General features: G+C 43.9%; 1 protein-coding gene across 1 annotated transcript; it reads right to left on the reverse strand.

Annotated features, from left to right (window-relative positions):
- LOC132466312 (T-cell leukemia homeobox protein 3-like) lies at nucleotides 1-24,133 on the reverse strand. Its single transcript, XM_060063478.1, is given in 9 exon segments — nucleotides 1-413; nucleotides 1,264-1,444; nucleotides 14,711-14,945; nucleotides 15,674-15,886; nucleotides 23,478-23,576; nucleotides 23,579-23,681; nucleotides 23,683-23,757; nucleotides 23,760-23,867; nucleotides 23,869-24,133. Coding segments are annotated over 9 exon segments (1,335 nt in total). The 5' UTR covers nucleotides 24,007-24,133; the 3' UTR covers nucleotides 1-230.
- Nucleotides 24,134-24,139: the final 6 nt, after the last annotated feature.

Consider the following 24,139-nt stretch of genomic DNA (forward strand, 5'->3'; position numbering starts at 1 on the left):
ACACGCTGACACAGAAAGAAAAGCCTGCAGAAGAGTGATGTCATCTTTTCAAAAAGTCACGGTATCATTTAATATAAAACACCTTTTAAATAACGAAACGAGAGCAGGGGGGCGGAGCCACCTGCCGTACCCCCCAAACTCCTCCTCCACCTCGTCAGGGGACTTCCTGGTCGCGGTCCCAATGTACACAATAAAAGGCTTGAAACATGCATCTACTACGTTGTACAAAGTCAAAAGCCAAAAAAGGGGGTTGTGTGTTTGCCGCCGCCGGGCAGATAGAGGGCAGCGGGGCCAGCTCCGGGCAGCTCCAGGGGCCTCAGGGGCCCATCCTGGAGGGTCCATGTGAAGCCGGGCCCTTGGAGGACAGGGGCTCCCCGGGGCTCTAGACCGTCAGCTGAAGGGAGAGCGAAAATCTGGTGTGAGGCAGGGAAACGGTTCAGAGAATAAAGACATGGTAGAGCTGACCGGGACAGACCATAATGAGGCTGGGCGGCCTCCACACATAGCCTCACAGTATCTGGACAGACCATAATGAGGCTGGGCGGCCTCCACACATAGCCTCACAGTATCTGGACAGACCATAATAAGGCTGGGTGGCCTCCACATATAGCCTCACAGTATCTGGACAGACCATAATGAGGCTGGGCGGCCTCCACACATAGCCTCACATTATCTGGACAGACCATAATAAGGCTGGGCGGCCACCACACCCGGCCTCAGAGTCTGGGCAGTAACAGGTTAATATCTTGTCTTTGCCCCACGCAGAGTCACAGCGTCCGGTACCATCTATCCCAGCATGCTTTGCACATCAAAAAACGGAAGAAAATGGCCCTCTTCCGTTGTTCGGATTTTACGCGGAGTATTTCCAGAAATACATGTTGTTTCCCCATGCTGTCTCAATGTGAAGGGGGATCCAAATAAAATCCTAAATTTCTCTCTACCCCCTTTGCCGGTTCTCGTTCTCCCTCTTTTTACCTTCCCCTTTTTACCTTTTTCGTTATTGCTCTCTCTCTCTCTCTCTCTCCCCCCCCCCCTCTCTCCCCTCTCTCCCCCCCACTCTCTCTCCTTACATGCCTACTCTCTCTCTCTCTCTCTCTCTCTCTCTCTCTCTCTCTCCTTACATGCCTACTGTCTAACCCTCCACCCTCTCTCCCTCTCTCTCCCCCCCCCCCCCCCCCCCCCCTACTGTCTCTCCCCCACTCTCTCTCTCTCCTTAAATGCCTACTGTCCGTCCCCCCCGCCCGCGGTGGTGCCAGCGGTCACCTTGTTGTCCTCGGCCCAGGGCTGGAGGTTCTGCAGGGCATACAGGGAGGAGTTGTGCAGGCAGAGCGGGTCCTGTTGCAGTGGCTGGCTCAGGGTCTTCTGGAAGGCCTCCTGCTGCAGCTGGAGCATCAGCCGGTTGGCCTGCTGCCGCTCCGCCTCCCGCTCCTCAGCCGTCTGCCTCCTGGGGAGAGGAGGGAGGAGACACGTCACTCAGAGAGAGGAGGGAGGAGACACAGAGAGAGGAGGAGAGGAGACACAGAGAGAGGAGAGGAGACACAGAGAGAGGAGGAGAGGAGACACAGAGAGGAGGAGAGAGGAGACACAGAGAGGAGGAGGGAGGAGACACGTCACTCAGAGAGGAGGGAGGAGACACGTCACTCAGAGAGGAGGGAGGAGACACGTCACTCAGAGAGAGGAGGAGAGGAGACACAGAGAAGAGGAGGACAGGAGACACAGAGAGGAGGAGAGGAGAGGAAACAGAGAGAGGAGGAGAGGAGTCACAGAGAGAGGAGGAGAGGAGACAGAGAGAGGAGGAGAGGAGACACAGAGAGAGGAGGAGAGGAGAGGAGACACAGAGAGAGGAGGAGAGGAGACACAGAGAGGAGAGGAGACACAGAGAGTGGAGGAGAGGAGTCACAGAGAGTGGAGGACAGGAGTCACGGAGAGGAGACACAGAGAAAGGAGGAAAGGAGACACAGAGAGGATGAGAGGAGACACAGAGAGAGGAGGAGAGGAGACACAGAGAAAGGAGGAAAGGAGACACAGAGAGGAGGAGAGGAGTCACAGAGAGGAGGAGAGGAGTCACGGAGAGAGGAGGAGAGGAGACACAGAGAAAGGAGGAAAAGAGACACAGAGAGGAGGAGAGGAGTAACAGAGAGGAGGAAAGGAGACACAGAGAGGAGGAGAGGAGACACAGAGAGGAGAGGAGACAGAACTCCCTTGAGTAGAGAACCACTTTAGTCGTTACTAGGGATGCACGATATATCGGCAGTGTTATCGTTATCGGCCAATGTTAGTCATTTTTAACATATCGGCATCGGCCCGATAAGTAAAACTGGTCCGATATTAACAGCCGATATTTATTTCCTAGTCTAGTTGACGTTGTGTGTGTTTTTTGCCCATGCGCAGCTTGTTTGGTCATGTGACATTGTCAGTGACGCAGCCAGAGACGCACGGAGAGGCAGTACAGGAGTGTTTGTCACCTTAACTGAAAAGAATCAATGTCGGCGGTTTGGATGTTTTTTACGGTCTCAAATTAAGGTACTCGAATTGCAATATGCAGTACTTGCAAAGCCGAAGTAATGCGCGGAGGATGCCGTGTCAAATCATTATATACATTATCGTAGCGAAATACAGTTTCTGTTGTGTTTTATTTGGCGCTCCGTAATCCCATTGAAACGGAAACCGGAACCGGATATGTTTATATTTGGTTGTAGTCTTTTCGCTCGGTTCTCCGGATCAACAGTAGGGCTAGAACCGAGTGAAAAGACTACAACCATCCTCCCTTGATATATTTGATTCAGCCTATTTCACAGATTTGTATGGAAGCATATATGTAGCAAAATTCAAATGGCAATGCAATTTGGAATTACATTATGCATTTGACAATGCATTATGCAATTTTATAATGTAATTTGTAAATACGTTATTCAAAGTGTATTTTAAAATGCAAAGTGACAATGCAATCCTCAATTAAATTTGCAAAAGTTCTAACAATACAAATAAAATAACATTTTGTCAAATTCTTTGAGTTCCTTTATACAAATTGAAAAGCTATAGCGTCCCCGTGATTGCAATCCACTTCGCCACGCTCCGTGTGTTGCGATATTCAAATGACATTTCAATCCGTAAAACGGAATCCAAAACGGAATCCAAAGAGGAATCCAAAGAGGAATCCAAAAAGTCAATATGCAAAGTGGCAAACGTATCAGCCAATCAGCGTCTGGGCGGGAACTACGTCACTTGCTCGTAATTTCCTTGTTCACTTCTAGTTCGTATGTGTCAGGTCCATGGTCACCAATGGAGATTATTGATACGCTCCGAAGTTTGGCCGATGATGTGGAGAACAATCGTGTTGAAGACACAGATGCAGTAGATAGAGTGCGTGTTCTGGGAGATAGGATAGACGACTTATCCTCACGGGTACGTTTTGACGCCAGTGTGGTAAACACAAAGATTTCCAAAGTGCTACAGGCACTGGGTGCGAAACATAGGGTCGGGAGACCCACCGTCTCCACCCACTCCTCACCTACAAAGCTCTCCAGAACCTAGCCCCCAGTTACCTCTGGGACCTCCTCCAAGAATACACTCCCTCCCGCTCCCTCCGGTCAACCTCTGCTGGACTACTATGTATCCCCACATCACGACTCATTACGAATGGGTGCCCGGTCATTCAGCTGTTCAGCACCCAGGCTCTGGAACTCCCTCCCCCCACACATAAAACAGTCTGACACAATAGAAAGTGACGTAGTTCCCGCTGGTGGCTGATACGTTTGCCACTTTGCATATTGACTTTTTGGATTCCTCTTTGGATTCCTCTTTGGATTTCCTCTTTGGATTCCGTTTTGGATTCCGTTTTGCGGATTGAAATGTCATTTGAATATCGCAACACACGGAGCGTGGCGAAGTGGATTGCAATCACGGGGACGCTATAGCTTTTCAATTTGAATAAAGGAACTCAAAGAATTTGACAAAATTTTATTGTATTTTTATTGTTAAAACTTTTGCAAATGTAATTGAGGATTGCATTGTCACTTTGCATATTAAAATTACAAATTACATTATGAAATTGCATAATGCATTGTCAATTGCATAACGTAATTACTTATTGAATTGCAAATTGCAAATTGCATTGCCATTTGAATTTTGCTACATATATGCTTCCATAGATTTGAGTTGAAATTGACTTAAACTTGAAACATTTTTTGTAATTTATTAGACAAGTGTCTGGTTTCCATAAATTTTGGCAAATTTGATTTAAGTTCTAATTTTTTTTTTCATAGATGCAAGTTGTAAAAGTAGCCTAAAACTAACACTGTTAGTAACTTGTGTTTGGATGTCCTGTAACTTGTTGAAGAAACAATGTATTTCGAAGTTTTGGTAAATAAATAAAGAAATAACTTTTTCATATTCACAGTGTTTACATGTTCTTCAGTATACAAAATCATCATAGAAACTTGTTTTTATACCAATATCGACATCGGTAAATATCGGTTATCGGCCGTAACAGCAATTTTAATATCGGATATCGGTATCGGTCAAAATGTTCATATCGGTGCATCCCTAGTCGTTACATTAGTATGCTGACAACTGATCAGACGGAAACAGTACCACTGGTTAAGAGATGGGGAACCACTATAGTAGTTACATTAGTGTCCTAACACTACAATCCAAAAAGGCGGCCAAGGGCAGGTGTGGTTTGTTAGGCTCCACACCTCTCCTTACTTTTAGCTTTTTTAATCAGTTTCAAACAGTTTTAACCAATGTGTTTCAACAAAAATGCTCTACTTCAAAGAAATGCCTGAATCCAAGCCAATATTCAAACAACAGGTACAGAGAAAATGGATGTGTTTGGACACTGTTACTTTGCCTGTGTCTTCTGATTGCTCCACCTGTTCAAGGTCTTTGTTTGGCTAGCAATCAGTTATCTACCTCTGGACTTCCTACTCCTCTGAATAACACACCAAAATTGTCTTTTTTTTGGACATGGACATTTAGTTACTTACTCCAATTTCTGGCTGAAGTTATACAGCAATGAAAAAGGCAGTAAACAAATCACCAAGAGGAGCAAATGGCATTTGGTTGCTACTAAGTGGGGATATCCAGCTGAACCCTGGTCCAGTAGCAAGTTTAAGCCCTGTTCAGAATGTGCAACTGAACACAGCTGAAACAACGCTGGTGCGTCATGTGAACACCGGAGGTACAGAACCAATGGACTTTTTCCACATGGAGTCGTTTGCTGATCTACCAAGAGCCAACATTGACTTCACTTCTCACCCAGACAATCAATCAATCAGAGAACATTGGACACAGCTGAAGCAATGCAGGTGCAGCATGTTTCCACAGAAGAGAAGAAACCCACGGACCTGCTTCATTTGCAACCAGTGGCGGTTCTACGTCCAGTTACGCCCCGGGCAAGACTTCCTACAAGCGGGGGGGGGTGTTGTATCGTGAACCTACGGACTTCAGTGGGGGTTTCATTCTGTCTGTGCACGGCACCTTCTCAACGAGCAGGTGTGCGCCTGCAGCCAGTTATGTCGTACTTCATTGATAACCGCTACGCAGCGCGTTTTTTTTTTTTGTACTGCTCGTGGTGCCCCCCATGTGATTTGGCGCCCCCCACAAATATGCCGCCCCGGGCGGCTGCCTGGTTCGCCAGTGCCTAAAACCGCCACTGTTTGCAACTGCTGCCTGACCCACAACAGCCCACCCAGGATTCCACTCCTCATGCTGCCAACTTCAGTTTACCAACAGTGTCAGAACCATCTTGCTCATACCAACACACAGTGAATCCTGCAAACACAGTGGTCGCGCTGAAGGTAAACAGAGACAATTTAGATTCTTCCAGACTGTAAATCATGCAAAGGTCATATGGGATTCAAAGACCAAACCAAAGGGAATTGTAGGAGGACACTTGAACATTCAAAACAAGATCAGGTTCAACACCTATTAACAGACTCCAATCTAGATTATTTATGTTTGACTGAAACTTGGCTTAATATCCCAACACATATGATTGATGTACCAGGTTATGTATGCTTTAGGAAAGATAGATTGATGGGTAGAGGGGGTGGAGTAATGGATATAAGAGAGTAATTTATATCAGAGAGAGTTTTAAATGTTTTGAAATTAATCTGGACACACCTTTGGAGTGTATTGCTATTAATGTTGTGTTGTCAACAAAAATGAAATTCAATATTGTAACCCTATATAATCCTCCATCACATGGTGCCTCATTTTACCACGAGCTAGACAAACTACTTAAACAACTAAATTGTAGCTGTGAAACTATATTTTTAGGAGACTATAATATAAACTGGTTGCACAAAGGCAGCAAGCAAAAATTAAAAACAATCTATTCAAAGCATAATTTTCAGCAAATGATCAAAGGACCAACGAGACTAACTAAAGTCAGCAAAACCCATATTGACTTGGTCTTTTCTACAAATAGAATGGAGAGAGTGACAAAGACATACAATTTAATCACAGGCCTGTCGGACCACAATATGGTTTTAATAGTTAGAAAACTAACCAAAAAACGTCTAAAATCCTGGTGCAATGGTAAACCAGAGTTTGTAGGCATTCCATAGAACAAAACAACACAATTTGAAAACGATTTACGGAATATTTCTTGGGATGATGCTATACAATCTCAGAATGTAAACACCTGTTGTGATACAATGATGAAAACATTTACTAATCTGATGCAGAAATAAGAAATACACTCAGAAATTGAGAAAGCTACGTAGTCCCAGGGTTTTCCCGTGGTTGAATAAGGATATTCACCAACTAATGAGGAAAAGGGATCTTGCACTTAAACAGTCATTGTTAACCAGAAATAATTCAGACACACTTATTTTCAAAGGTTTAAGAAATAAGGTAACAAAGGAGTTGCGTATGGCAAAAACCTGTTACTTTATGCAACTAATTGCTGACTCAAAAGGGAAAAGCTCAGCACTCTGGAAACATCTAAATACTTTGACTAATCGGGCATCAAATATGAAAAGATCTAATGTGGAATTGAATATAAATGGAACAGTTAGTAATGCTGGATTGGAAATTGCAAATTAATTTAATACATTTTTCACCAAATCAGTTAAGGAACTGGCAACTAATTTCCAACCAATTGAGTTTGATGATATACAGAGAGATCTCTTAACTTCTTTTCATATTAAAGAGGTAAATCAAAGTGAGATCGGTAAAGTTATTGAGGAGTTACGGCAATCTAAGGCTAAGGATTATTTTGGATTGGATACTTTAATTATTAAAAAACATAGTTCTGTTGTCCAAGTGCCAGTGACTCATGTTGTCAACTGCTCCATCAGAAGTAATGAATTTCCTGAGCCCTGGAAAAAGGCAATTATAACTCCCATTCACAAGTCTGGTTCACCTGACCTGGCGTCTCATTTATAACCGTGGCGTACGTGACTTTCCACGCCAAGGTTGTGATCTATAAAAAACTAACTTGACGGGAGAATGTGCGCAGCCCTAAGCAAACTCTGACCCATGCGTACGCATGGTTTGGAGGAAAAGGAGAATTGGCGACACAGATGGTGTGGTGATGAACTGAAGTCAGAGAGAAGAATTGTAGAGTGAGAAGAACGATTATGTTTTATCATAAATCTTCCTAAATTTAATTTCAACCCGTATCATGCGTTAAATCTATCTAATCAGAATAATTTAAGTCAACTGCGTTATTTCTCAGTTATAACTCCAGAAACATCTCTGTAGAATAGAAATAAAAAATCTCTATATTTAATCCCGTTACTCCATACTCTCCACTGACGGCATCTGTCCAACATGTGTCAATAACATAATATTTTCATGTGACACTGTAAACACATAATCAAATGTCAATTAAATCCCAAGTGTGGAAAACCAAGCCGTTGTCCGTTACTCTTGATGCTTTCATGACAAATCAGGCATTAAAAAGGGGTTATGTTCAAGAACATTTTACGTGGGTGATTACAAACTGATTATCCAAGGTGTTCTCTGTCAGTCTTATTACCGTAACCCTATAAATACAGAGGTGAGCGCCGTGGTAATGCTGCACCATATGGCACTTCTGGCGGACCATGCAAATGGCAGGATTCGGAGGGATAGGGTCTAACGATTTATTGGTACATAAAAATATGTACCTTTATGTCAGACCACTTCTTTTTTAATTCTGGGACTGTGCGCTCCAGTTCACTGCTGCAGCAACATGTTGCCACTCACTCTGCCTTTTGTTGTTGGCGATCCCAATCCCGAACAAAACTACTTTTCGGGCCTCCATCTCACCCACAAGTGTCTCCGTGAAATTTCGCTTTTTTGCTTTTCTCAGTACTTCTGCCATTGTTTCCGACAAGACATAATACTTGACCTCATGAATGCAGATCACATTCATGAGGTCATTTGCATTGACCATTTATGTTTAAAAAGGGGCGTGTACAGGGCGGAACGTGAAGCTGATTCAGCTGCGCACACTTGTACGCACTCTGTGATTTATAAAGCAAAGATTGCGTACGTTGTGCGTACGCAGGGTTTTATAAATCCAAATATTTTTTGGCGCACGCAAAACTTGGCTTTTGGGCGTACGTACACTTTTAGAAACAATCCCACACACACAGTTTTATAAATGAGACCCCTGGTGCCGTATTCACAAAGCATTTTATCTTACCGCTAGGAGTGCTCCTAACTCGCGCTAAAACATTTTACGTAGGAGTTTTTTCTTAAAAGTTATTCACAAAGCCACTGAGACCTACTCTTACTAAGGCTAAATCACAAAGAGTGAACTAAGAGTGACGCGCCGTTGCTATGGATTACGTCAATTCTCGTGCACGAGTTTAGAAGCGGTCAGTTCGGTGATTGTTCGTTCAGACGAGCCCACTGAATCACCGAAAAACAAGGAAATAGCCTAGGCTAGAAATGAATTCCTATTAAGTAGTTATAGTGCAGTTAGCAGAATACACGCATGATGACAATTTTGTGCAGACCACGATAATGACGTTGTAGCCTGCACGTTCAAGAGAGAGAGAAAGCAAACAATAAAAATACGTAAAATGTAAATGTTATGTACTACCCAAGTGTTGACTGATTTGTGCCAAGATGTTTACCTAAAATGTGTTTTCAAAGTGATCCCTAAATGCTTGTCCACGCGGTTCCACACGGCCAAATTCCTTGTCATGTTGATCGCCATCATCATCATCATCATCATCATCATCATCGTCTGGCTGTGGAATGTTCCTCCGCTTGCAGAGGTTGTGTAGAATGGCACATACAGTGATTACTGTGCTTGCCCTCTCTGGGGTGAGGCGTATTTCGCCGTGGAGGACATGAAACCGACGTTTCATCTGCCCAATTCCTCTCTCCACAACATTTCGTGTATGTTTGTGTGCTCTAGCATATATGGAAGAAATCAGTAAACAATAATAAATATGGATTCAACAAATAAAAGGCGTCAAAGAGCCAATACGATGTGTTTTACGCATAGGACTAAGCGTAATCTGCGTAATCACTTACATGTTATACTTTAACTGTGCTCCCGGTTGTGGATTGAGGTAGGGTGTCTAGAACCACGTCTTGCATGGATAATCACTGTCACCCAGCAAGTGACACCCAACTGGTACATCTCAAAAAGCTGCCTCAGACCGCTCACCATTAAAATGCGCGAATCATGGGTAGCTGAAGCTCCAGGCCACTTTGCAACATCATCCAGTAGGCAATGTTAAAATTTGCATCAAAAACAACCTGCGTGTTGATGGAATGCACTTTCTTCCTATTGACGAACACGTCCTTGTCTTTTGATGGCGCAATTATTTTTATGTGCGTCCCGTCAATGGCACCGACCACACCGGGCATACCTGCAATTGCCATGAAGTTGGCTTTGATCCTGTGTAATTGTTGAATGTCCAAAGGAAATTTTATGGCCCGGCTGACTGATGGTTGCGATCATTTTAAATCGTCAGCATTGCAAAGTTGCATTTCCCCTGTTGCTAAATAACGTAGTGTGGCCAAACATTTTATTTCGGGACTAATCGGATTATTCCTGTTAGTCGGGGATGTTAATGCATCGCGCACTAACTCCACAACAAGTTTAATACCCTAACATTTCGTCTCGCAGGCGTTTTACGATTCTTTGTGAATAGGTCTGTGAGAAAAGTGAGGAGTCCTAAATTTAAGAGTGACACGCCCATTATTTTTAGGAGTTACTCCTAAATTTGCCAGTTAGGACCTACTTTTAGCCCTAAGATCCTTTGTGAATACGGCCCCTGGTCTCTAATTATAGGCAGATTTCTATCTTGCCTGCACTCTCAAAAATTATTGAGAAAACGGTTGCTAAACAACTTGTTGATTACTTAGAAAATAAACATCTACTGCACCCCAAACAATTTGGGTTCAGACTCAGCAAGGTACTCAACAGAGTTGGCAAACTGCTACCTCACTATAAAACAGTTGTTAGATGAGGGTAATGTAGTGGTGGCAGTGTTCTTGGATTTGAAAAAAGCCTTTGACACTGTTAACCATGAAATTCTCCTTAATAAACTCAAAACATTAAATTTTTCAGATCAGGCAATTGCTTGGTTCCGTTCATATCTTAAACATAGAGAGCAGTAGGTTAGATCAAATTCCACCCTGTCAACTGTCCAGACTTGTTCAATGGGAATTCCACAGGGTTCTATTTTAGGCCCTTTACTTTTAGCTTGTATATTAATGATTTACCACACAGCAAATGTATGCAGATGACATTGTGGTATTTGTGTCTGCAAAAACGACTCAGTTGCCAGCGGAAACTCTGTCAGAAGAGATGTCTGGTGTATCCCAGTGGCTCAGAAACAATCATTTGACTTTAAATTATAAAAAGACAGTGTCAATGTGCTTTTCAATTAAAAGAAAAGCCAAAGAAAATTCCAGAGTAAAGATTGATGAGATAGAGATAGATCAAGTAGATGAGTTCAAATTTGTAGGTGTTATTTTAGATTGTCAGCTTAAATTTAACAGACAAGTTAAGAAGCTATGCTAGACTGTCAAGACCGACTTAAATTGCTTTTGCCTTATAAGAAAATATATACCTCTTAAGAGGTATGCAACAATTCATGCATGCCATGATATTTTCCCATATGTCAGATTGTGTAACCGTTTGGGGTCAAGCCAACCAAACAACAATGACGCCAATAAAATCATTGTACAAACAGGCACTTCAAATAATGGATCAGAAACCTACTAGATGGCATTATTGCCAAATTTTAAAGAAACACAATTTACTGGGATTTGACAGCTTTGTAAACTTTTCATTTTTAAAACTAATTTTCAGGTGTGTGAACAACCTTGCTCCAGAAATACTCTGCCAATTGATTAACAAACTGAAGAGTAGAATTAGAACTAGGGGTGCAAAGAGCGGAAATTGTAGAACAGCGAAGCGCAAAACCACATTCGGACAATCATCCTTTGTAGCAATAGGCACTAAACTGTGGAATACACTACCATCAGAAATCAAAACATTGACAGAGCTCAAGGTTTTTAACACACAATTAAAACAATGGTTGAAACTGAATAAACCCTGTGAACATTGACTCGCACGCACATGGGCGCGTGCGCACGCACACGCATTAATCATTGTCCTTGTTTTTGTGTTTTATATGATGTCTTCAGTATTTTTATTCATGTGTAACTTTTAGTAAAGGCCTAACCAGGGACAGGGGTTGCAAATTAGTCTTGACTAGAAACCTGTATGCATGGCATCTATTTTATATTTCATATGAAACAATGTACAATGCATTTGTCCCTGCTCAATAAACTTCTCAATAAAAAAAAAATAGATCAGACAGGGAAACAGACAGAACCACTGGTAAACAGAACCACGATAGTAGTGACATTAGTGTTCTAATGACTGTTCAGCCAGGGTAACAACACTGTTAAAGAGATGGAGAACCAATCGTCACATTAGTTTCCCAAACAAGTGTGGAAACAGGGAAACAGAACCACTGGTACACAATTGGTGAGACATTTCTTAAATTATATCTTTTAAAAAAATGCGGACTAATTTATGAAAACCAGTCCCACTAGAGAATTACACATTCTCTCTCTCTCTCTCTCTCTCTCTCTCTCTCTCTCTCTCTCTCTCTCTCTCTCTCTCTCTCTCTCTCTCTCTCTCTCTCTCTCTCTCTCTCTCTCTCTCTCTCTCTCTCTCTCTCAATGCTAATGAGGATGGACGGTATCTCCTTATTTTAGCACGTGTGTAACCACATAATTGTACACTACAGTAACCGGTGTAATTATACAAAAATAACATCTAGGTCTGAACTTTGGCTAAAATGCATTTAAAACGAATAATTTTGGGATGGGGAGGATGCTATAGGAGACAAGGAGGAGTGGATCTGTAGTGAGTGAAGAGATGAAAGGTGGACTAAGATAACGCGGACCTAGGGGGGAACACCTCCTTCAAGGCCTGCTGCATCCATTAACCGCGCGCTGTTCACAACCTCATTATCATGATCCGATTCAGCGGCTTCTGATTGGATCACGACCTCGTTAGTAGCAGAGCATCCGCGCGGACACATCCCTCTCGCGCAAGAACAGGTACACACGCGCGGTACAACGGCGCGAGGACACGAGCAGAGAGGTCCCGGGCAGTGGGCTGCGGTGCACGCACGGGCAGACACGCGCTTCAGTAACACGCGCAAATAACACGCAGTTAAATAAAATGCACTTAAATAGCACGCACTCAATAACACGCACGGGCAGACACGCGCTTGAATAACACACACTTAAATAAAACGCACGCACAGGTAACAGGTGAACGGAGTATCCCCGCTAAAGGAGACCCGGGCATGTGCACGAGGCGCGCGTCCAGTTCCTCCTACGAGCAAAAAGCGTCTCATCCTCGCCGCGTCGCCAAACATTTGACTCGAAGAGAAGAAAAGCGCCTCTGTTCAGTGGGTCACGTGCCTCGGTCTGTTGGTCTATAACTAAATCATTCCTCTTCTGGTGGTTAATGGTTTAAAGGGTTTAGAATGGCTTTATAAAATATAGGAAATATAAATTGGTGTCCATATGTCGGCATATATTAAAACAGTTCGGACGGCTAAGTGGAATAAGGTTGAAGGTCTGGTCGTTAAGGCACATATCTCTTGCAAGACAGAAAGCCTGGCCAGCTCAGAGCACAGCTACTGAGTAGCTGTGCTCTGAGCAATGCGATATACCAATCAAGAGTTTTATTTCATAAAGTATAGCCGGCCTTAAGAGATGCAACATAACACCACCGCAAAGTAAGTGTATGGTCTGCCTTTATTCACTCACTAAAAACTGTATCCTGCTGGCATCCCCCATTCAATAAGGGTCCTCTATATCCTGAAATAATGCCTTATGTTATGCTGAGGTAGGTTTCCCAAAACCATTCATTTACATTTTCTCTTAACGAATAAGAAATTAAATGTACCCTTAATTAATTAACAGGAAGGCCGAAACATGAGTATTTTATATTTTATTGATATGTGCATCTATAAAATATAAAATGCTCATGTTTCTCATACATATATACTGTATATATATATATATGAATATATATGTATATAAAATATCCATGAAGTAAATGTATAGGCCTATGATAATCAGTTTCAAGAAAGTACATAATGAATGAAAATAAAACGAGGGCTGCTTCCATCGTTACATCGTAATGCATAGATCTAATCCAAACTGAATTAATTCAAAGGCTTGGCGGATTACGATTATGCATATCGTGCTCGCAGTCTCTTTAAGTAGGCTAAGTGAAACATATCATAACCTAATTTCCCGCTCATTTGCTCCAAAATGGCCGTTAGCTGCCGTTAGCATCAGCAGGGCGTGGCCTCCTCTCGTCCGCCTGGGGACTCCATTCCGGCTCCTTAGTGTTTCAATATCGCCTCAGGCAGCAACTTTCTAAAAGGCTTTCAGGGGAGGCACAAATAATTGTGCTTGGTCAAGAGAAACGCTCTCATCCTGAAGCTACGCTAAGCAGAGTAGCAGTTATGTGGCTTTCTTCGCTGTGAATGCCCTCCATCTTACTTTGCGCTTAAAGCAGAAGAGCAGCCCGGGGTTAACGGCGGCTGGGGGGTTGATGTGGGTTTTATCCCTTTCATACGAGTAAATAAAAAACTGAGGTACTAGCACTATCCTGCGTGTCGTGAAACAGGCCGAATGTTTCTTTCTTAGGGTTGAAGTAAACAGAGTAAATATGATAGAAACCCAGGAGGCCATAAAGCCACAAACAGCTTACCGCCATTTTGTGCGTCTGCTGCTGTCTACTGGCTGCTGACTGCTGACTTTTGTTGTTTACTAGCTGTTGTTTACAAACTCTACTTTTGACTTACCGTTGTTGTTTACTAGCTGTTGTTCTTTGCTAGCTCTTTTTTCTGCTAACTGTCGTTAACTAACCAATGAATAATGTTTATTAACTGTTGTTTACTTACTATTGACAAGCTGTTTTTGGCTGGTGCCTACTAACTTTTATCGTTGTTTATTAACTGTTGTTTACTAACTTTTGTTTTCTTCTACTTACGGTTGTTTTGTTTACTAACTGTCGTTTTTTGTTCACTAACTGTTGTTTTTGTCTACTAACTGATGTTTACTAACTGCCGTTTTTGTTTAGCAACTCTTCATCTACTAACTGTTGTTTTTGGTTTGCTAACTTTTGTTTTTGTCCACTAACTGTCGTATTTTGTTCACTAACTGTTCTTTACTGACTGTTGTTTACTAACTGTAGTTTCCTCACCTCCACTTGGTGCGGCGGTTCTGGAACCAGGTCTTGACCTGGGCGTCGGTCATCTTCAGGGCCTTGGCCAGCGTGGCGCGCTCCGCCGACGCCAGGTACTTCTGCCGGTGGAAGCGCTTCTCCAGCTCGCAGATCTGCACGCGGCTGAACGACGTCCGCGGCTTTTTCCTCTTGGGCGGCGTGCGGTTCTGGTACGGGTGGCCGATGCGCCGCGTCACCGAGAACGGCGACAGCGCTGCCGGGGGCAACCAGAGGGTCATGGGTTACTGGGGTGCGTTGGAGACAGTCTGAGCTAGCTGGTTAGCTTCAGCAGGGATCATTTATGGTAGCCAAGGGTTAGCGTACAGACTAGCTAGCATGAGGCGGATATCCTAGTGGTAAAGGAGGTACACTTCCTCTGTGTTGGGTTAGCTTACCATACTCGAGCTAGTTTAGCAGCGCCGCTCCCTGTGTTAGCCTTGATAAGATGACTGTAGGCTGCTGAATCACGTTGACCTTAACTTCAAATGATGAATACTGCTGATCTGACATTGTTCATTGTTATTAGACATTTCACACACTGTTAGCCCTACCCACTAAGACCTCTAATGGACCCCATTAGTAGTCCCACCCAGAGACCCCATACACAGAGATCCCTATACCAGAGACCCCTACCAAGAGACCCCTAACCAGATACCCCCTACCTAGAGACCCCTAACCAGATACCCCCTACCTAGAGACCCCTAACCAGATACCCCCTACCTAGAGACACCTATACCAGAGACCTCAACCTAGAGACCCCCTACTCCTGGTAGCCCTACCCACCTGGACCCCTAATGGACCCCTGGCCAGAGGCCCCTACACACAGAGCCCTGGTAGTCCTACCCAGAGACCCCTACACAGTTCCCAGGGCCCCCTCGACGGGGGCCTCTGGACCCCAGGGCGGGGTCGCCAGAGCGGGGGGCAGCGGACCGTCTGACTCACCTGAGCGAGCCCCCTTGGGGAAGGGGTAGTCGGCCAGGGGGTCGTGGTCCCTCAGGTGTGCTAGCTCGGGGTAGTAGCACTTAGCTAGGGTCTCCACGGTGCTCCAGGAGGGGACCCTGCCCATGTCTCCCTTGGGGAGGGGGCAGAGGCCGGGCAGGGACATGGTGGGCCGGCCGGGGGCCTCTCCCGGGGGGCTGTCCCCTGCCTGCTCCCCTGAAGGAAAGGAGACAAACACACGTCCCTCAGCTGGAGCACTGCGGACTGGTTCACTGGCTGGGGTTGACTGGCTGCTGCTGGCTGACTGGTTCACTGGCTGGGGTTGACTGGCTGCTGCTGGCTGACTGGTTCACTGGCTGGGGTTGACTGGCTGCTGCTGGCTGACTGGTTCACTGGCTGGGGTCGACTGGCTGCTGCTGACTGACTGGTTCACTGGCTGGGGTCGACTGGCTGCTGCTTACAGACTGGTTCAGCAGCTGGGGTCGACTGGTTGCAGCTTACTGACTGTTGACTAGCTGCTTACTGACTGTTGTTGTTTACCAGCTGTTGATTATGGACGGGTTACTGGCTGTGGTTTACTTGCTTGTTGCGTCCAGTCTATTTTTGAGTAACTTTTGTTGTTTATTAGCTGTTGTTGTTTGCTAGCTGTTTTGCTAACTGTTGTTAACTAAGCAGTGTTTGCTGAATTTGATTGTTTTCTAACTCTTGATTATTTATTAACTGTTTTTTTGTCTACTAACTGTTTTTTACTAACCGTTGACTAGCTGCTGACCGACTGCTGAAGGGGGAGGTTAGGGTTACATGTTTACAGGCTGTTTACTGCCTGGTCTCAGGGCTTAGAGAAGTTCAATAAACAATACCGTGAAAATATAATGTAGTATAGTCTTAAAAAAGATTTAGATAAAGAAGATCAATATATATATATATATATATATATATATATATATAGATATAGATATAGATATAGATAGATAGATAGATAGATAGATAGATAGATAGATAGATAGATAGATAGATACAGGTAGGCCTAGATAAATAGATATAGATAGATAAATAGATATAGATAGATCAATATATAGAGATATAGATAAATGGAGATACAGTTAGATGAATTGATAAATTGATTAACCTATAGATATAGATGTAGATAAATAGATATTGATACATAGATAAATAGAGATACATATATACCCACTTCACTTTAGGCGTCTTTGAGTGTTATTAATTATTATTATTCTTCATGTTTAACCTCTGTTTTCCTTTTATTCCTAGTCTGTTTTACATAGTTTTGAATGATGACTATATGCTCTGTAAGGTGACCTTGGGTGTCTTGAAAGGCGCCTCTAAATTAAATGTATTATTATTATTATTATTATTATTATACATATAGATAGATAAATATAGATAGATAAATAAATTTATACCACGGTCTGCGGGAATACTCGATTCTGATTGGATGCAGGGTGTGCATTAACTCCTGATATACGGACACCTGGACAAGTAGTTCCGTCAAATTGTCTGTTTACCGTTCTCAATTAATGCGCAAGCTGGCGTATCGTCTCTAAAATAGTAGTAACCATAGCAACGGGAAACAAAACAAAGCTCAGCGGACTATAATACCTCCCGCTACCTCCCGTTCTAAAGTCGTAGCTATGGTTCGTCCTAATTACTGGAGGAGTGAACAACGTTTCCGTTGCATGAGAACCCAACGGGCGTGTAATGGTGGTTCCGGGTATTAGTCGGACCCTCAGGCGTAACCAGGGAAACAAATGTATGTTTTGTGGAAAACTTTATATTCAGATTGTAAAACGCATGAAAATATAGATTAATGGTCTTAATTTGGTCACCGTTGGTAAGTGACCGTGGTTTAAGCGGGATAATGCCCTTCGAGGTGTCCATTATCAGGAATTAATGGACTTCGCGGCTCCACGTCGTCCATTAATTCCTGATAATGGACGCCTCGTCGGGCATTATCCCTTACATATATAGGCCTATATATATATATATATGTATGTATATATGAATAGATAGATAAATAGAATGAATAGATATAGATTAATTGATATGAATAGATAAATGAGCTGAAACACACCGCGGTTTGTTTCCACGCTGGTTTACTGTCTGTTTACAGTCCGTGTCTGACCAGGAGGGGCTTCTCATTCCTCTAATAATGAGCTCCACTGTCTCTCCTTCCAAACGCTTCTCACACAAACAGCGGATCATCTGCATCATGAAATATCTCTGGATCCTGTCTATTTTGTCAGCAGAGGGAAAACACGCGATCGATGAAGGTAACGTGATCGTCTGTGGCCATGGATCCACCTCTCAGACACACTCTCCTCCTGAAGCAGTAACAACGTTCACCAGAACACATTTACAAACACATATTTCTGCTCCCCAAACACGTCGCGCAGGGGCGAGGCGGGGGGTGCCGCTCGGAGCGTTTCGATTTGTGTTCCCAGAAACACCCGTCTCTTTAGGGACACCTTTCTGCGGAAACTATTTGGCCGGGAAGCTTTTGGAGAGAAGACGTGTAGCATAAATAGAGGCTGTTATTATTTCATGAATAGGAAGGAACTATTGGAAGGAACGTCGCGTCGGACTGTGCATAGAAGCGCTTATGGCGGTCATGCAACGTTCAGAGAACTAGGCCAAAGACAGGAGGAAGGTTTGACAGGTCGCACATGGCGGCCCGGCGTGACTCTCTCATTAAATACGCGCCGGTCACATGTTGGCTCCATCAGCAGAGAACACACACAGTAAACTATCCAGGCCGTCTGCGGGCCAACCCTCAGGGCCGCGCATACAGACACGCTCCCCTGACACCCAAGGCGGTCAAGACGGTCAGCCGGACAACTGTCCACTCCGGGGTTATAGGAGAGACCCAGAGACGACCCTTCCACGCACTGGTTCAGGTTATTACACCGGGAGGGCCCTGCGTTGGAGTGACTATGTGAACGTGAACTATACGGATGAGAGGCGGTGGGGTGAGTGGGGAGGCCGATAGCTTCACATGTTGTCAGAGAGTCCCTACGGTCAAACACCATCCCGTAGGATTATAATGGACCCTCTCAGGCCCGACTGAGGATCCAACATGTTTATCAGAAAATAACATCTTATGGTTTCAATACCAAGAACACCCTTAAAATAGAAAGATAAGAGAAAATATACGAGCTGCATCACGGAGGACGAGGTCAGAAATAGCGGTCGAAGAATTTCGAGCTATATCCAATATCAAAGACATATGTACATATACGTTACTATACAGAGAGAGAGAGAGAGAGAGAGAGAGAGATGAGAGAGAGAGAGAGAGAGAGAGAGAGAGAGAGAGAGAGAGAGAGAGTGAGAGAGAGAGCGAGACGAGAGAGAGAGACTGAGAGAGAGAGAGAGAGAGAGAGAGAGAGAGAGAGAGAGAGAGAGAGAGAGAGAGAGAGAGAGAGAGAGAGATGGATAGACAAATAAAGAGATAGAGACATAGAGAGAGGGAAAGATGTAACCCTAAGGAACTAAGGAAACCGCCTCCTCTTCGCACGAAACGACACCAGAAATAGAAGCAGATTCAAAGTGTGGCGACAGTAATAGAATTTAGCATAAGCTCATCAAAGAATAAAGCGTTACCGTGGAGAATACATCCATAATAGCAGAAGCTCTACTTAATAACGCGGCGGTGACAGCGCGCGCCTCGCCCCCCTGCGGACATTACCCATCTAATAATATATCTAAAGGGAGATTAAATATAACATCCTGCTATTTATTACACCGCGGGAGGAACGGCGGGCCAGTCAGACCCGGGACGGGAGGAGAGCTGGGGTCCGCTGCTGTGGGGTCAGGGGTTGGCGGGGATCTGGGTCTGGGTGGTTCGGGTCTGGGTCTAGGGTATCTGAGGTCTAGATCTGGGTGGGTTTCTACGGGATAGGACGCATCACGTCGCCTCCTCACCGACCTGCAATCTTCGGACGTTTCTGAATCTTCCTGCGGGTTATTAAATTTAATAAAACGGGAGGCGCATGGCGCTTCGACACTCGATACGAAATTAAAAGAAATAAATGATTTGCATTAGAGGATCGTTAAACATTAATGCATTACGCGTAAAATTGTACGCGGCTGCAGTCAGCAGAGCAATTAATCCGACGAGCAACAATCAAAAGTAATAATAAATGTAGCCTAATGCTTATTTAAATTAACCATTTAAAATTCTTGCACAATCCAATCGACTTAAAAGGTAATTATATGGGCGGGTTAAAGGGGATAAATATTGGCATAATATCTCATCATATAATCCCGTACGGATATTATTACGGATGTGTATCCATTATAATATATGCCTAAACCTATAGTGTTATTAGCCTACTATTATGATGATTATTAGTATCATTATTTAGTCTTATTATCAGTAGTATAATTCATAGTCTAGAAGTAGTAGTATTATTAGCAGTAGTAGTATTATTATTATAGGAGTAGGCCTATTATTATTATTATAATAATCTCGGACCTATCTCGCGGTGTTTGTTGACGTGTTTATCTCCATTCCTCTGAAGCTACAGACTCCAGTCCAGTCAATTAACATTAAAACAGCAGTATTCTCTTTCAGCGCCTCGCTCTGTTGTGAATATCGGGTCTCGCGACGCCGCGGGCCGCGGGTTCGATGCCCCGCTGTGACAGCTGCGGTGAGGCACGCGAATCGAGACAAACGAGCCGAGGAAAAGATCTGCCACCGTTCCATCCTAACCCTAAACCTGACATTATATATCATGTAGGCCTATTCAATATGAAAGATTATAAATAGCCACGCGCCCCTTCTTCAGCTCCTTCCACGGATTGACTTTATAAGGTCCCGAATGGTGGGCCAGAAGCCGTACCCGTGGACAGTTGTTAGTGGATAAAGATTATTTCTCTTCGCCTTGGACATATCGAAAGTCAAAAACGTTAAAATAAACAAAGGAATTCTAAATATGTGAAGCATTCTCTAGGAGCACTACAGGCATGCCAGGGTCTAAATATAATAAATATATAATAATAATAATAAAGCTGATTCAGAGCTGAAGGCCCTCATAATAACGCGCAAAGAACACAAGGAGTCAGCGAGGCCCTAATGACGACAGATAAACAGACACACACTCTCCGCTCAGAGGGCGCACACACACACACACACACACACACACACACACACACACACACACACATCACACACACACACACACACACACACACACACACACACACACACACACACACACACACACGCACACACACGCACAAGCACGCACAAACAGTGTGTTTCTTTTAATAAAGTTGTATCTCACACACACACACACACACACACACACACACACACACACACACACACACACACACACACACACACACACACACACACACACACACACACACACACACACACACACACGCACACACACAGCGACCGAAGCTGAGCGGATTTAAACGAGCGTTCCTCCCGAGCCCCTCCGAGCCCCCCGTTGATCAGCCGACCCACACTGCGTCTCCGGCGCCTCCTTTTAATAATTAACAGCAATATTTAACGCGGGCCTCAATCCTTCATCTTCTTCTGATGACGGTGACGTCATGGCGCCCTGATAACCCGTAATTGGTTATCTAAATACCCGATTGATTCAGATATTGCATGAAGTAAAATGTATAGGCCACATGATAATCTGTTCAAAGAAAGAGTAGGCCTACATATTGAATAAAAATAAAACTGGTGACTTCCTTTCGAGTTAATTGAAAGGCTTGGAGTGTGATTATGGATCATAAGGATAACGTAAATCATAACCTAAAAACTCCAGTAAAAAACCAACCTGACTTAAAATTTAACATAGGCCTAATTGCTAAACAAGCTTTTTGATTTCGATGCTGATTTAAGTTGTAGCCCAGCCCAAAGTCTAAAGCCTATTCGTACTTTTAGCTAAAGCCAACTGGAAACCAGAACCATCAGTTCAACCAGTGATGAGCACGAATAGGTTTCAGAAGGAGGGGTAAATAAATAATAACGTTTGAGTGGATAATTGTCCTGCTACGACACATGCCGAGTTAACGACGACGTTAGACGACTCAGGTCATCAGACGTGAAGCGTCCCAAAAATAATCTGCCTCTTCTGTAGAATAATGAGGATATTGTGAGTAAAATGTAACTCTTAATACCTTCGTTATTATGTTACATTATTTCACCTCTAACCTCTAAGAGGTTAGAGTTTAAATGATATAACATTATAATATATATAGGCCTATATTATTGGCTGATTATAATATATATATTGTATTATATTCAGACAATTGACACCCGGATGTCTTACTATAACATAAAGTGTAAAATGAAGGAATAAATAATAAACTGTATTTAGTTCTACTTCACATTTTACCAGATGAAATATCATCCCATAATGACGCCATGATTTCGCTTTTTGCTATTATAATTAATCCCACAAAGTTAACATTCATTTAGAGATTTAGAATCTGTAGAGATACTGATGTTTAAGATTCAATGATTACGATGTTATATCCTATACATATATATATATATGTTATATAAAATTAAAAACAACAATAATACAAATAGTCTACAGGCTTGCCTAATAATAATAAAATATGTCAGGAAAATACAATTGTAATACAACTATTATAACTATTCCTGGGGATTATTGGGACAGTTGATAATAAAATAACAACACTAATGATAATTATGATGATGAAAAAAACAAAAACAGGAATAGGCCCGAGTGAATTGGTCTTAATGCTCTCGTGCTGATTCAGAGTAAAGCGTGTTCATAAGTCGATGAATGGGTGAGTACCCATTCAAAGACTAAACACGAAGAATTGAATCTTGAATCAGATGGCCTATATTATCATTAATGGCTTATTTAATAATAATGCATTTCATAACAATATTATAGACTATCCAATAGTGTTCAACAATTATAGCAAAAGCCAACAATAATATAGGCTGATTACGCTAACAATAGTAAGGCTTCATATTCATTGTCGTTGTTACTGTTTTACCCTAAAATATTACGTCAATGGTTTTTGCTAATATGATTAACTATGATACATTAAAACTACTACTATGATGCTCATTGTTTTTTGTTATTAATAATATAGTCATATTGCTTTCGGGTAAGCCTCGTGTTGTTGTTGTTACGGTGCTTTATTATAAGCATTGCTGCAGTTGTAGTTTTATAATTAGACATTTATTAAGAGTTTTTGTTGCAGTTGTAGTTTGATTAAGTAGGCTATTATTATTACTGTTGTAGTTGTAGTTTTTATTATAAGAGTATGACTATTGTTTCGGTTGTAATTTTTATTATAACAGTATCATTATGAGTATTGTTGTTGTTTGATAAAGTTAGAGGCGCCGTGTGTGACTTTACTGGAGCGCGCTTAAGCGCGTCTCCGTGTTTATTGAGGTGAATGATTCTGTCCTCGCGTGCAGACCCAGAGTGACGGGTCCGTCCGCGCGGCCCGCTCCCATCCCGGCGCTCGTCCATCATGCGACATCAGGCCATAAAGAGGAGCCTGTGTGCGATCTGTTCAGCATCACGTCCTCGTTGTGTTGTGTTGTGTTGTGTCGTGTCTGATTGTTTTAGCCGAGGGCTCGCGCTACGCTAGCCTCACGTCCTCCAGTTAAATGACATCTCTCAGTACGGCTCGTGAGGCAGTGGAGATAAACGACCTTGCTTTGACGGTTAGGAACCGGATTTAATTATTGGGGAACAATTGACGTTGATTGACGTCTGACGCCGGGGACACAGGTGGGCCTGCCTCTGGCCAATCACAGCACAGCGCTCGACGTTACCTGTCAGTCTGTCTTTGGCGAAGCGCCGGCTGCTCTCCATCCAAGGGAAGGTGAAACTCGCGTTCCCGGGCATGCCGGTTAAACCGGGCATCCCCGGGTGGGGGGCATGCCCCCGGGCCCCATTCCCGGTGCGTGTGTCGGCGGGGGCGGATGTGGCGCGGGCGGCATGGGTCTGTGGGCCGGCACGCGGATCACCCCGCCGCTCGCGCTCTCCGCCCCCCGGGTTCACGTTCACGTTCATGTTCATACTGACGTTCATGTTCATGTTGACGTTGTAGGAGCCGCCGCTAGCCCCGCCGCCATGGAGCACGCGGGGTTGTTGTAAACGCTGTTGTAGCCGCTCGCGTACAGGTTGGCGGCGGGAAGGGCGTACTCCGGGGGGGGCTCCCCCCCGCTGGTCCCGGTGGGGCAGCATGCAGCCCCCTGCCTGGTCCGAGCTGTTCAGGATCTGGTCGATCCCGAAGCTGATGGGCTCGTGCGGCTGGTGGAGCGACTGGCCCCCCTCCTCGATTATGCCCGTGTGCTCCATGCTGCTCCTCGCGCCAAGCCGCGTCACCCCGACACCGCGCGCTCTTCGTGGAGATGATAACAATAAATAAGACAAACTGAAACTGCAGCAGAGCACTTCGGCCTACGCACGCGACGCGGAACCGGAAGCCCTC

This window comes from Gadus macrocephalus, chromosome 10, assembly GCF_031168955.1.
Source record: "Gadus macrocephalus chromosome 10, ASM3116895v1".
Lineage (NCBI taxonomy): Eukaryota > Metazoa > Chordata > Actinopteri > Gadiformes > Gadidae > Gadus > Gadus macrocephalus.